The sequence below is a fragment of the Nanorana parkeri genome, unplaced genomic scaffold (assembly GCF_000935625.1).
Source record: "Nanorana parkeri isolate BGI_ZX_2015 unplaced genomic scaffold, ASM93562v1 scaffold617, whole genome shotgun sequence".
Lineage (NCBI taxonomy): Eukaryota > Metazoa > Chordata > Amphibia > Anura > Dicroglossidae > Nanorana > Nanorana parkeri.
The window spans coordinates 559191-574994 of record NW_017306885.1 but is presented as its reverse complement, the minus strand read 5'-3'; the positions used below and the strand labels follow the sequence as shown (position 1 = coordinate 574994).

Sequence of the window (15804 nt, the reverse complement as noted above, 5' to 3'; positions counted from 1 at the left end):
GTTTTTGCAAGTTCGCAGAAGCACGCAATTTTAAAGCTTGGCATGTTTGGTGTCTATTTACCCAACGTGACCCCGCCTTTTATATTTTGCCAACAATTTGGGTAATAATAACTGTTTTATAACATAACGTAGGGAAAACAGTTTTTTTCCCCAAAATTTTCGGTACTTTTTTTATTATATAGTAAAAAATAAAAACCTCAGTGGTGATTAAATATCACCAAAATAAAAGCTCTATGTGTCCCCAAAAAATGGTATAAAATTCATTTCAGTACAGCGTTGCATGACGGAATAAATGTCAGTCAAAGTACCGCAGCGCTGAATACTGAAAAATGGCCTGGACAGGAAGGGGGTGTAAACATCCCGGTCAGCAAGTGGTTAATTGGCTGTAAAATTAGCCACACAAGTCGGTGATTCACTAAGTAGTAATGCAAAAGTAAGGAGGTCGTCCCTGCAGTCTGCACCTTAGAAAACATCAGCAATGGCAGTTCTCATCATTCCATTTAAGCGGGGAATGCTGAGCCGTGTTGGTAGGCCCTTGGTAATATTTTCAAGAATACAATGAGACTGTCCCTGGAAGCTAGAAGCAGCGTGTAATAAATGACCAGAACTATTTTTAGAAGAACGTCATACTCTCCACTGACCAAGGTTTAGTTACTTACACTCTGACAACTGTACAGCACACACTAGAGGTCTTCAGAATATAAAAATATACATATATATTTACATTGACTTGGTTACAGTGCTTCATATCTAGTACAATAGAATAACCTGTATGTAGAGTAACATGTCATTCACTTAGTCAGCATACCGCTTCTTTAGGGAGAAAACATAGATATGGAAGTGTTTGCTAAGCTGCTTTCCCTAAAAGAAAAACAAAAGAAAAAACACAATAAGAATCACAACTAACTGATGCACACAAAGACTTTATACACACACGCACACACGTGAAATCCCGCGATCGTACGAGAGTCGAGCAGTGTGAACGAAGACGTGCGACCGTTTCTACTGTACGGTCGCACGTCTTTTGTCGAACCAACATGCTCAAAAACCCGCCAAGAATCGTACGATTGTCGGCGGGTTTCTAGCCTGCTCGTCCGATAGCTGCGCAATGGGCCGGTGTGCGCACACTGCACGTCCTGCATTGCGGTCATCGGAATCCCGCCCCTCAGCGGGGCGGGCTTTCGATGATCGCAAGTACGATCTGCCTGTCCAAGATGGGCAGATCGTACGAGCTTTCAATAAGCATACGACCATCGCAAGACAAAAGTCTTGCGATGGTCGTAAGGTGTATGGGCACCTTAAGTTAACAACTACTGCTATGCACAGCTATGCCATCCGTCCCAATGAACATCTCACTGTAACTTTCCACCATGTTCTGTACATGTAATATTCTGTACCAATCTTTCCCCAGGCTCTGCGTCAGCCATAACCTTTTTGACCTTTCCATTTCATTTTTCTCTTGTAACATCAAATTTAGTTTGTTTGCAGTTGGTGAGCATTTAAAAGTTAGTACCATTACTAAAGCCCATTGGTTATCCTTTAGGGCCTTGGTTCTCAACTAGTGCGCCAAAAGTGGGTCACGACCCCGTGTTCAGTGGGACGCAGCGTGCCTTCCACGTTTCTAGGTGAGAGGCTCTCAGCCCCCCCTAGCGCAGCACCGTCCATTCTTACACCAAGCAGCCATTCAAAATATGCTACCAAGTGTCAACTTGAGGTGGGGTGGGGTGGGGGTATGGTTGCGAGGGAGCTCCATCCATACGTGCATCGCTTACAGCTCCCTCACGTGCCCTGTAGAAGTGCCCGGACCGGATTGTATGTGTGTGTGTGTGTGTGTGTGTGTGTGTGTGTGAGATTGTGTCTGTGGTTGTGTATCTATGTCAGTGTTTTTATGGGCCTGTTCACACTAGTACAGTGTGTTAATCGAACAGTACAGTGCAATTAACGCACTGTACCACGCAATTGCACCTACCGTGCTTTCTCGGGTGGGAGCTGTGTTGCGTTGCCGTTCATTTAAATGGTACCCCAAACGCACCTCCCACCCACAGTTTGTATGCCCGCATCAGAACGCACAGTACCCTAATGCCGTGCATTCCATTGTAGTGTGACTTGGGTCGCAACTTAATGATCAAGGACAAATGTGGGTCCAGAGGTTACACAGGTTGGGAACCACTGCTTTAGGGCTTAATATATTCACAGAGTGGGATTACTTGCATGATTCAGAATTTTTGCTTGGATATTGTAGCAATGCATCCAAGTAAAGGCAGCCCAACAACAGTTCTAACAAGTAATTGTGACTCCTTTAGGGTTAGGGTTAACCACTACAGAGACCATTATTAAGATATTAATCAAGAACCAGAGCGTTTTCAATACACATTTTTCGTGGTTCTTAAGAAAGAAAGGCTTTGGGCCAGATGCTTTAAATGACAATAATATGAGTAGAATTACCAGAGTTTTGTTTATGACTCAATGATACATTTATTAAAGTGTATGCAAACCAAAACCTTTTCTATAAATTGGGGAAGGAACCCCTCCCTGTCTGGTTTTCACTGCATTCCAAGGCTCAGTTAAGGTCCCCACACACCTTACGATAATCGTACGATAATTGTGGGAAATCCCGCGATCGTACGATTATCGTAAGGTGTGTGGAAGCCGTGCGACCTCTACTACTGTAAGGTCGCACGACTTTAAACTTACGGACATGTTCGAAAACCCGCCGAGCATCGTACGATGTTCGGCGGGTTTGTGGCATGTTCGTACGATAAAAGCCGTACGGGCCGGCGTGCGCAAGCGCACACTGCCCGTTCGGCATTGCGGTCATCGCAAGTACAATCTGCCTATGCAAGATAGGCAGATTGTACGTTTTTGTAAGTACCTTACAACCATCGCAAGACAAAAGTCTTGCGATGGTTGTAAGGTGTGTGCCCAGCCTTAGAGAGATTTCCCCTCATTTTCTGTCTCAGTGATAGCAGTTTTATTAGACAGGAAGAGAGGTAAAATCTGCAATCTGCAAGGACACAGACAGAAATACAAATCTGACTGGAGTTCTAGACTTCCTCTACTATACTTAAAGAAAGATTTTTTTTGTTTCTGTCTGTGTTGCTGTTGGGTGTTCTCCTCTCCAGAGGGGAAGTCCCACTAACAGAGCCCTGTATGGTTCCAACACCTAACATGGGTTCTAACCCTTACCCACTCTATCCAAAACTAAGAATAAGGTTTTGCTTTTTATCAGTTAAAAGAGGGACAAAAATGTCTTCCCCACTCCAGAGATACCAACTCAGCTTGCCAAGCATATGTGTTGCTGTATTCTAGAGAGGACTGGCCAGCGTTGGGCTCATTACTGTATCAATATCCACCTGCATGGCTGTCCACACTGGGCTGTTGAGACGAGCAGACATTGGACCCAGATAACTGTAGCTTTGAACTAATTTATACCTGGTTTATAACTACAACAATATAAATGGTGTTTTTTAGTTTTATGTCACAGTAAAAAATAAAACCAATACAATCTTAATGAATGTAAAAATCTCAAGGAAAAAAGAACACTCACCACACATACTCCATAATGTACATGTGCTATCGTAGCACCAGCTGTGACTGCAATCAAGGTCGGTTCTTCCATTGTCCCAAGATATCCAGAGACAGCCAGGCCAACCACAAGAGCCAGTGGCCAGAGAAGCCAGTGGAAACATTCTGACTTGGTGTTACTCATCTGGCATATGATAACCCTGCACTGTCAGATAAAGATACTGATGTTAGCTCTTAGAAGGTCTGTCAGAAGGCATTCTGACAGACAGGCCAACATATGGACCCTCTGCCAGATAGCCAGCATGGGGATCTTTTGCCAGCATGGGGATATTTTTTAAATGTGAAACACTATCAGGGTTATCCACCAAAGGGTGAAGAGTTTGGAGAAGGCAGGAGAAGTGAACAATCTAGAACAATATGGCTGATTTAGAAGAATTCTCCAATTCGGCTCACTTTCCAGTTCAGCTATGTTGTCCTAGATTGTTCCCTTCTCCTGCATTCTCCAAACCCTTCACCCTTTAGTGAATGACCCTGTTAGAGGTTCCTAAAAGAAAAATAATCTTTTAACATATTTCCTTTATTTATTTCAGTATAAAACTACAATTTTTTTTCTCTTAACCAGTAACCAGTAACAGCTGCAGTATGAACAAAGCCTAACACGGTCTGCCATAAAGCATATAGGCAAAGCCGTGCCCTCTTTTTAGAAAGCCCAGCATGCCTTGCAAAAAGAATGTCATGACTGTACTCATTAATAACAAATACATTAAGCCTATTGTATAAAAAAAAAAAGCACATCAAATTTTAAAATGAGTAAAACTGCTAAAAGTGCTAAAAAAAGTTATACTCACCAGACCATCCGAGCCAGCTCCCTGCTTCTGTCATCACTGAAGCGTGTCTCCTCCTCCGCTGTACAGATGGACTGCTTCTCGGTGTCCTCATGTGTATACACAGCCTATGCACAGTGTATGGAGTGTCATGACACCAGGATCCTTAGACTGCTGCCGCAGAGGGGAAGAGATGCTCAAGACACCGGTCTAAAGGTGCCCATACACCTTACAATTATCTGGAGATTTTTGTCTGCGATTGCGTTTTCATCCAAAAATCTGCCAGTTGATGGGGAGTGTACAACCTCAATTACTGTACAACTGGCAGATTTCTGTCTTTTAAGCATGCTAGAAAACTTTTGTCTAGTTGGATTAAAATTGACAGGTTAGTGGCGTTGTTGTACAACATAAATCTCAAGGTGAAAACTGCACATGCTCAAACCAAAATCTGTGCTTTTGATCGATGAAAATTGGCCTGTTAGCGGTGCTAACGAGCGTTAATTGTCAACTACATTGGTCTGTGCATGATGGGCTAGTTGTAAGAAAATTGAACAAGAGTGAGATGTCTGGACAACAAAGTTGTACAATGGTTGTAAGGTGTATGGCCACCTTAAGAACAAGCCGGCTCGGATGGTGTGGTGAGAAAGGTGGTGACCTGCTAAGTTGTCAGAACCTGTTTATAGCACTGCGTTTTATATATGCTAAATGTGTATAAGAACTTGTGCTGCCACATCCAGTGTCATTGTCATTATTTCTACTGTTTCAGTTACACTGCATATCTATAACATTGCATTTCATTGTGCTATGCTTTATTTCTAGCTACAAATGTAAGATTAGCATTGTTACAGCCTAATCTGTGCATACTTGGTATCTTCCACTTCACCCCTGCTGTTTTCTGTATATTGGTACAGTCTTCTGCTAAAACATTACAGCAATGCTTTGTAATCTCTCTTTCTACATCACCCTCTCTGAGGTAAGGGAGTCTCTGTTAACCAAAGATAGGAATGTCTTTTCACTCTAAAGGTGCCCATACACCTTACGACCATCACAATACTTTTGTCTTGCAATGGTTGTAAGCTTATTGAAAGCTCGTACCATCCGCCCATCTTGGACAGGCAGATCGTACTTGCGATCATCGAAAGCCCGCCCCGCCTGGGGGGCGGGCTTCCGATAACTGCAGTGAGGGGTGGGCTTCCGATCGATCACTGCAAACGGGCAGCGTGCGCATACCAGGCCGTTCGGTAGTTGTCGAACAAGCAGGCCACTAACCCGCCGAGAATCGTACGATTCTCGGCTGTTTTTCAAGCCTGCTTGTTCGACGGAAGACGTGCGACCGTACAGTAGAAACGATCGCACGCCTTCCATACACTGTACGATTATCGTACAGTGTATGGGCACCTTAAGAATGACAAAGAACCACATCCTCTGTATTGAGAAGGCAAATCGACTGCATTGAATTCTACTCTGAGTCGTCTTATCGAGTTGGACACTATCTGTGAATATCACCAAGTCAGTAGGTTGTCATACTGCCCGTACAGACAAGTCTCAGGAAAGTATGTGCAAATACATAAAGCAGTGGTTGTAACAGAATAGAACTAATTACCATTTACATTCTATGAAGCTCTTTACATCAGTTCATTGCGCTTTTTAAAATGCAGCTGTGTTTTGGTAAAAAAACGTACATTACATTATAGTCAATGGGAACATGGAAAATGCACTAATAATGCACTAAAGATCCACAAAAATTTACTTTTTCAAGTCACGTGTACATATTTCAAACAAACATAGACACAACACACAAAATGGAGACAGAAAGTGATAAAATTAAAAGAAAGAAACACACATAGCATGCATGCAAAACGGCCATTTTGCCTTGCGTTACATTTTAATTCCACGCAATAAATATGAGCTACAAATGTATAATGCACTTCGTGTGTTTTCTAAAGCGATGGTGTGAAGGACCCTAAAGTCAAACCAAATGAACCAAGGAGAGTCAATTTCTTGGTAATGCAATGTGGCAGAGGTATGTTAGTCGACAGACAGGCTGGTAGCAGCCAATAGCAGCTGGCTATGGGCCCCTTTGTAGAAATTATCTGAGTGGCTCACCAGCTACCTGATCACTTCTACATTACCATAAAGGTAACACATATTGGGTAACATGCCAGAGTGAGATAGATCCTTTATGGGCAACCATTTGTATGCTCAGCTCTAAATGGATGAGTTGTGAAGGTTTTTGAAGCATATCCTACCAATGATTATGGATATTGTCGTTTTTTTGCCATTTCACAGGCACATGTTGAGGTCTGAGGTCTGATACATTTGGTATCTATTTATTAAAATAGTCTCCTAAATTTATCAGGAAATGTAGAGATTATACTGTATTTTTCAATTAAAATTATTTGAAATGTAGTTGCGCATAAACTTGCAGTTACCATCACATTATTATAAAGTCCCCTGCATTCAGAAAATATTCATTGTTATAGGGGTTGAAGAATGTGTTTTATTCAAAAAATATATAAGCATGTCTAAAACATGATAAAGAAAAAATAGCAGGACAGACAAAGGATTAAAACAATATTTCTATTAGACGGGAGTTCCTCCTTAATACATACCGTTACATTGGAGAAAAGCACACCAACCATCCATAAGAACAGCCTTGGTTGTCTGTCCAGAATGTTACAGGGAGATAATAAAGCCCAGATTGTGAGCAAAACAAATAAAAGAGAAGGGGAGAACAATGGTAATAGCCCTTCATACAGCGAGTTGTTTAGTAGAGTCTTCTGTTGATAGCCCCTGAGTATAAAAGAGAAAGGTTTTATTGACCACTACAATGAAATTTAGTCATGTCAGTGTTTCTGAATACTTACTGTATTTCAAGCCATCCAATTTCCTAGGAGTTTTTTTTCCTAGGAGCTCTCATTCAATTTAAAGCTTAAACTACAACTGCACTTTCATCAAATAAGAGACATTTGTAGCTGACCCTCCAGTCTTTGAAAAAGTACCTTCATGATGTGTTATTATTACTGAAAATAAATCCTGCTTCCAGTACAATGGTTTAGCCTTGCTACTGGAAACAGAAATTCCGTGTAGCAAAAGGTAAAACATCATACTGGCATTTTGCCAGAGGCTGCTGGGAAACGTACAAATAAATATGTTTTTGATGAAATGCAGCTATACTTTCAATCATACCAACCTACCAGTATTGCATTCAACTCAAACATTCAATATTCTTGTCACACCACTAAAGCACTGACATAGAACTTGAGTCTGAGGATGGACAAAGAGAAGTTTAGACTGCCCTGTCCAACTGTTTACCCTTATGACTACTCCCTAAGGCCCGATTCAGAAGGGTGGTCCGATTTGCAGTTTTTTAATCCTATAATGGGCTATTCTTTGTATCTTATGTTTGACCGGAATTCTGCTTTGAGCAATTTATTAGGCACCTGTTGGGATTACCACTATAGTCTTAAACTCACCACACACATTAGAATCCAACTGTAAAATCTCCTTTCAATCTACCAAAAGCTACTGTATGTACTGCAAGGTCCTGTCTGATTGGATACAAATTAAATGTTTCATTTAGGTGGGTCCTCGTATTAGATATTTTTGGTAAATCTACAGGAAATTGTACAAAGGTTGTACAGTCAGATTGTAACATATGGTGAGCTTTGAGTGATCATTATGTTGTTGTTTTTTTGTAACTTATTGAGCTTACAAGTGTCAAGTGGGCATCAACTTTTGTGATGTAACATATTGCAAACAACTTGTTGGTGAGTAACTTACCTAGTTATGGATGTTAGAAGAGTTTACTCTATATTATCTTGACCTGAACAGTTTTCATAGAGGACTACATACAAATCGATACGCCTATCTATTAAAAAAATACCACCATAGAACAACATGGAATATCAGGAAGGTTTGTACTATTAGAGCAATTTGGACCACATTTATTGTGGGGTTTTTCTTTTACCTTCCTCTAAGTTAGCTGTTGGTGTAGGGTTCTGAAGAATGTGTGTTCATTTTATTTATATTTTTTGTTTTGTTTTGGTTGAATTCAATGGACTTGTTTTTTGGGGGGTTTTTTTAGCCTGACTTGCTATCTAACTACATCTTTAAATACAGTTCACAAAAGCTCATATTGCATTTTATCGTAAAATGTATAACTTACTTAACTATATTGTACATGGTCTGAGGAAAGCTGATAAGTAAACTGCATCCTGCAAAAAATAAAACAAAAGACACATGGCATCAATGAGCAACTGGCAACTCTGAATCACTAAAAACAAAATGTACTTTAATAAAAGGGGTGCAAGAAAATAACGTTAGCCTTTCAGCCTTTCTTGGTACTTATTTTCTTCTACAACAATCAAGGTTCTATATACATCAGTCTCCACCTGTAAAGATTATAATCTGATGTCCAGAGACACACACATGCACACAGCAGGGCCAATCTGGGTGGAAGCCAATTGACCTATTGGTATATTTTTCAATTGTGAAAATAAATTAAAGACAACTCACGCAAACATGGAAAGAATATACAAACTCTGTAGAGACTGGATCCATGATGGGAATTACACTAAAACTATTTTTAATTTATAGCAGTGTGTATTCAACTGAAATTCTTAAATGGAAAAAAAATCTTATTTCCCTAAGTTTAGCAGGACTGAATCACCTTTATCAGACCAGAGTTGATAGAAATGTATCAACTGTTAAGAAGATAGTCAACTAAGGAGTGAGCAAGGGGATGATGCGGCAAGACCAGGACCCAACAACAGAATGCAATCTTCTTCAGCCAGATGAGTAAAAATAAATTTTGATTGGTTGGCATAGGTAACTGTACTTTTAGGATAATACCTCTTGAATTGAATAATGCCAGCAGGGGTATAGTTATAAAACATTCCTTGAGGCATATACAGAAGGCAGTTGCCAACTAGGCTAAAAATCCTAACTTGGCACCAGACACTAGCAGGGTTATTCACTAAAGGGTGAAGAGTTTGGAGAAGGCAGGAGAAGTGAACAATCTAGGACAACATAGCGGAACTGGAAAGTGAGCTGAATTGGAGAATTTTTCCAAATCAGCTATTTTGGACTAGATTGTTCACTTCGCCTGCCTTCTCCAACCTCTTCACCCTTTTGTGACTAACCTCTGTAGATGTGCAGTGAATGAATGTGTATCCTCTGTAGAAATTAAGGGGAAAATATAAAACCAGTGCGGGCCCAGCAGATTGTAACATTTGCTGGTATATAATGTAAATGCAGTTCATTTTGCTGAGATTTAGGTTTCATTTCCTGAAAAATACTGATTTACTGAAGTATGGAGAATGATCCAACAGGTATTTGTTAGCTAAGGAGTGGTGAATGATCATTCAAGCGACCATTCAGTGCCTAATGGATAGACTCGTTATTCTAGCCTCGCTTTCTACAATGCAAAAGTTGCTGCTTCAGCGTCTAAGGTAGGGGTAGCCAAACTCCGGCCCTCCAGCTGTGGTGAAACTACAAATCCCATGATGCATCTCTCTCCGGGAGTCATGTCTGTGGCTGTGAGAATCTTGCAATGCCTCATGGGATTTGTAGTTCCACCACAGCTGGAGGTCCGGAGTTTGGTTACCCCTGGTCTAAGGCTTTAACACTGCTAGTCCTCAAGGCAAAAATGTCAGCCCTTCAGTGGCAATCCAGTGTACCCTGCACTTAAAAAAATGATGATCCCTGGAACAGTTCAAAAGTTATATTAGCAATAATGTAAACAGTAGATGATCCCAAGTTAAGAATGTCAGCTAAATTATTATTATAACACATCATTTATACAATGCAGCAGTTTGTATAGCACTTTAAAATATAAAGAATGACAGTAAAGTTACAGTACAAGTCAAGACTGGAGGCCATGCTTGTAAGATCTTACAATATAAAAGGAAGGAGCAAGTGATACAAAAATGTAATAACTGTGTGTGCATTCGTTGTTGGAGAACATATGTTCAGTTGATAGGTAGAGGTGGTATAGGTTTCCATAAAGAGATGAGTTATGAAGGATCAGCTATAGGCAGAGAAGGGGGCAACCAGACAGACTGGTGTAAGGAGTTCCAGAGGATGTGAGAGGCTATCACATTATAACTAAAAGATCAAATAAATATTATACCCTTCAGTCAATAGAATACTTACCTACAAGGAATGTAATTAATATGTCAGGCATATATAAATGAGGAATTACTGGTTTGTGAAATGCATCTACTCCAACTACAGCAGTCAAAATGTACACACATGTCATTGACTGCAAGAGAAGGTAAGCATTAAAAAAATTATAATTCGCACATTTACATGGCAATATTATGTATATACAATGATACTAAAGAGGCATATATATAAATTATCAATCCAAATTTGGAATCTGGGTAGCAATTATGACTTTAACATTTTGGCTTGTCATTGTGGAATGCCTTGTGATTTTGACACTCCAGTTAACTCAAATATGGGCTTAATCTTTCTTATACAAATGATTTTCATGGTACAGAAAGTAAAAACTCACCAACTGGCTGATATCATATGCCCATGGTAGAAAGAGCATTCCTGTGTTGTATTTTTCCCAGTGTGATAACATAAAGGAGAAGAGTACAACACTGGTGACTAAATACATCTTCATGGGTGTTAATCCTGCTACTCCTGAATCACATCCAAATATTGAGAACAAAGATAGTGGAAAGATAGACGCTGTCCAGCTGTCAAGCCCGTGGTCAAATAACTCCCCCAATGGGCTGCTGGACTGAGTCCTTCTGGCATGCTTCCCATCAATTGAATCTGCAAACAATAAGTGACATTTTAGAAGACCTAGAAGAGAGGGGGTACACCTATTGAGATGTTCATATGAGACTTTGAGACTATAAAGGTCGCCACCACCCCATATAAATATTCAATGCTTTGCATTTTGTAAACAAAAAACACCCAAATCTCTTTATCAATGTACATGAATCTAGACCCTGCGTCTAGATTGCATGGGGTCCTGCTAATTCTTTAATTTTGTCGACATGCTTGGACTGCAGTCCAAGAATCTGTTTTTTACCACAACCCTCATTTTTTCTGTAGCAATAAGGTTGATGTCAAAGGGTGATCTTGATTCTGGTGACAGTGTCAGGATTGCTACTATGGAATAATTCCCATGCTAGGAGGACCAGCAAGATGTTACCTATCAGTAGCACAGCAGTGTTCAGGAGCAGCAAGAGAGGGACCCATCTGTGACTCTGCCGCTGGTGATGTGTGACATCAGCCTAGTGTTGCAATGCTGTTGTTTGTAGAGTAATAGTGTGCAGTCTACCAGACACATGTAAATATAAAGTGTTCATGAACATCTGCCTCTAGTATGGATGAAACGAATAAGCCTTTTTTTGGAATTGGCTATATTGATATGTATTTGTAATGGCTGTCACTGAGCTTTCCCATTTTCTATTGAATGACAGTTGCTGTAAAGTTTAAACAGAATAAGCAGATTCCTAATTTAATTAAAACAAATTAAATATGAAGAGGCACTATTCATTTTGAAGTTCTGGCTTATTAGAACTGTACAGAACAAAACTGACTTTGGTTATTAGCACACAGCAATTTCTTAAAGGGGACATGAACTCAAAAAGTGATGATTTGCTATGTTGTAGCGAAGATATAACATGTTTAATTGTGTTTAAATGCTGAGCTGCTCTATATGCAAATAAAGCTTTTATATATAATTAGCTATAACTACCATACCTAGGGCATAAGCCAAAAAGTTTCCCAAAGCTGCAGAGATCCAAATCCAGTTTGGAATATGCTGATTGCCAATACCTGGAAAAGAGAAACATGAACAATGAAGATTATATAATACATTTATTAAACAAAATGTTTAGCCTCCCAAAAGTTCCTGGGAAAGGGTGCACATGAAATATGGCCATTGCTTATAATGCAGTGGGTTCTTTTCTGATTGTATGTAACACATCACATTACTGAGCATCATGTTATATTACAAACTTTCATTTTCAACCAAATCCAATCCAAATGTTATTCTGTCTCAATCACTTATTGATTAGGACTACTGATAGAACATTCATGATTCCTCATCCTCTCCTTCTTTCTCTGTCATGTATTTGTCTTTGATCTGTCCTCATTTGTTCTCTACTTAAAAGAGAACTATGATGTGTATGGTAAGTTATATTGACTGGTGGTTTACAAATAAACATTTAACACAGGATTCACAGAGAATTGTGATTATTTTAAATAGAGAGCACAGCAAAAGCTGTTTACTTTCAGACTCTCTTTGATTGAAACTTCATGTGGTGCGTCTTAACAGATAGCAAGGAAAATGGATAGGTCATTCCTTCAATTCATTCAAGAAAATGTATACACAATTATTATGCATTACCTTTAAACTTCTCTAATAATATGCTATGCTATTTTTATATTTATTAGTCCTATTATGAAATCAAAATTGTGTTAAAAATAGATTAGGAAAAGAACTGCACTTGCTTTTAGTACTGTATAAGTATCCCTTGTAACTGAATGTTTACATGCTCTGTGTTGGTAGTTGCAGCATAAGGATAGGCTGGGAAGTCGAAGCACAATGGATGGAACTGACAGTTATTTCAGTTGGTTTTTCTGTACCAGCTTTAAATAATTAGTCTGGAAAGGCCTCTTCACACTATATGCATTATTCCAATGCAGTCCTAATGCATAGTGAAGGCAAATTGCCTTGTGCCCTATGTGTTGAGTTCACACCACTGCGAAAAGTAGGATATGTGCTACCTTTTTTTCACCACCACTGCTGCAAACTACAACCGCATCGCAACACTCTGCTGTGAATTAAATGAATAAAGTGTCACTTTGTGACATATTAGTAAAGCAGAAAAAAAGAAACAGTGCAATACATTGTAATTAATGCATGGGAACTGTTTACTTTACGCACACCAGAGGCCATGGTAGGGTGCTGCAGCTAGTGTGGACAAGCTCTAAAATATCACTCTTTATGAATTTCTAAGCACAGTGTTCTATATAAGATCAGAAAGACTCACGTGGTTCCAAAAACCTGCTAATTACACACAGAAACAGAGAGACACAACTGGAAAAGTGTTGGGTATCAATTATAAGTGTTTACAGAGCTAAGTACAGACCAAATATTTGCATCATCAGCTATCATTAAGGCCTCTATTGGCTGAAACACGTTAGTGGGGCTGATGTATCTGGTTATATGCCTTAAACAAACTACGATGATTGTAACTGGGTCCAGAACAGTGTGCAAACACTATTTTCTATCTTGTCAGACGAAGAAAGAACTATATTGGTCCCAGGCAGCAATATACCAAATTGTTTTATTTGCTTTCTATACTATATGATCAACAACCATGATCGTGCTGGGTGTAGAAATCAGCCTGGAGATATCAAGCACACAAAACCATGTTTGTATGCGACCAAACATGGCCAGCCGTAATACATTCATTATTTTAGCTTTATGTTAGCATCACAGCTGGGCCTGCAATATGGACCAGCACATATTGTGTACAGATTTACAGAATGTAACTGAACTTTTAGTATTGTTATCCTATAAATGCCCCTCCTCCAAACCAGCAACTACTCAATATCTGTACTTGTATACTTACCTGTCCCTGCTCCTCTGTGAACTCCTCTGAGCCACTTCACTGAAAGTCTCACGGCTGGGTTTTGCTTCTTCCACAAATGCTCTAAAAAATATCATCAATTATCATGGAAAGAAGCCAAAAATGTATGGCTATTTCATTGAAATGAATGGAAATGGTTCGGCCTCACCTGGAGTATGCGGTCCAGTTTTGGGCACCAGTGAACAGAAAAGATGTCCTTGAGCTGGAAAGAGTCCAGCGGAGGGCAACCAAACTCATTAAGGGAATGGAGGGCCAGAGCTATGAGACAAGGCTACTAAATTTAAACATGTTCACGCTGGAAGTAAGGAGATTAAGGGGGATATGATTTTCATGTACAAGATGTTCAATGGTGACAGCAACATTAGCAACAAACTCTTTACGATTAACTCCATGACAAGGACGATAGGCCACCACCTAAAATTGGTGGGAAAAAAATTCCAACACAAGGGGCGGAGGGGGTTCTTTACAGTTAGAGCGGTTAGGGTCTGGAACTCTCTGCCACAGGCAGTGATTTCAGCAAATAGTGTGGAATCATTCAAGAAGCTTTTGGATGATTTCCTGAGAGACCGTAATGTACAGGGGTACAGGAACTCTTAAGAATGAGATGACACAGGGACCTATACATACACACACAAAAGGTTGGACTTGATGGACTTATGTTTTTATTCAACCTCAAATACTATGTAACTATATGTAACTATGTAACTATGAAAGCCTGCCTTGCATAAGCAGAAGAAGTAGAACTGCTCTGCAGAAATAATTTTATGGCTGGACTGGAAGGATTAAAAAAACAATCTTTCCAGATGTTGGTTTATTGTAAATAGTAGTTTATTTGGTGTTCAGTTCTGAACCACCTTTTCAGGTGTACCCTTAAGAAAACTCATATTTCCCTAGCTCTCCTGACCTAAAAGCAAACGTTCCACTCCAGCTGCTTACTTACCTGAGCCACAGCCGATTTATCTGTCTGTTCAGCAGAAATCCTCTTCAGCTATGGCTACACCTGCAGAAGGCATCTTCATAGCCTTGTAATCTTCAAGACTGGCGATACTCCCAGTATGCTGTGCAATATGTTATATATACCCCTGTACTACTTCACTATGTATATGTATGCTACTATGCTGTATGCTACATACTTACCCCACCACAGCATTGTTTGCTTTGCTGTGCATTGCATACCCTCACCCACCATACTCAATAAACAGTGCTAAAGGATCACTGCTCTGTAAGATCTGTGCTATATGTTACATTCACCAGACCACTTCATACAAATTTTAGATTGCTGCACAGTGTATGTGGACTGTATTTTTAATACTTCAGACACCCACATTCTGTATTATGTGCTATATGTTATGTACTTCAAGCACTATATGTTGAGTACTATTGACCATACTCTATTCACTGTGCCTTATGTAATTCACGCTACTCTTCTTTATACACTTTATTGTACTTCACTACCGTACCTTTAATACTGCCAGGGAGATTATGGCACGCTAGACACAAGTTTATTGACATTGCAAGATTTGCTTGCTGATCCATGCAGACACAAAGGAAATATCTAAACTATTTCTCACAACGTGAACACCCACAGAACAGAAGAAACGTGTCTCTTCCTCTACAGTAAGTAACATCTGGTGGGAAAAATTGGGGCATTTTCTTAGAACCAGCCAAGGGACCTGTTGCTTTTGCTATATTATATTCCAGTGAATTATGTTTTATTATCAATATTACTTTTAACCTTTATGGCTATCAAACTCTTGACTATGTGGCAAACAGCTCTATATGGTAAACACTGAACGGTTAATATACTATAATTTTTGGCAAGCTGTGCT

General features: G+C 39.7%; 1 protein-coding gene across 1 annotated transcript in view; it reads right to left on the bottom strand.

The window, feature by feature from the left end:
• Positions 1-795: 795 nt before the first annotated feature.
• The window catches only part of LOC108792229 (ethanolaminephosphotransferase 1-like), a gene marked incomplete at its 5' end in the record, with an annotated part of 28204 nt that continues 13195 nt past the window's right edge, over positions 796-15804 (bottom strand). Inside the window, 7 exons of the mRNA XM_018562963.1 lie at positions 796-861; positions 3548-3730; positions 6962-7142; positions 8518-8566; positions 10506-10614; positions 10870-11138; positions 12078-12152. Of these exons, the coding sequence (XP_018418465.1) occupies positions 796-861; positions 3548-3730; positions 6962-7142; positions 8518-8566; positions 10506-10614; positions 10870-11138; positions 12078-12152 (932 nt within the window). The remainder of the gene's footprint in view (positions 862-3547; positions 3731-6961; positions 7143-8517; positions 8567-10505; positions 10615-10869; positions 11139-12077; positions 12153-15804) is intronic.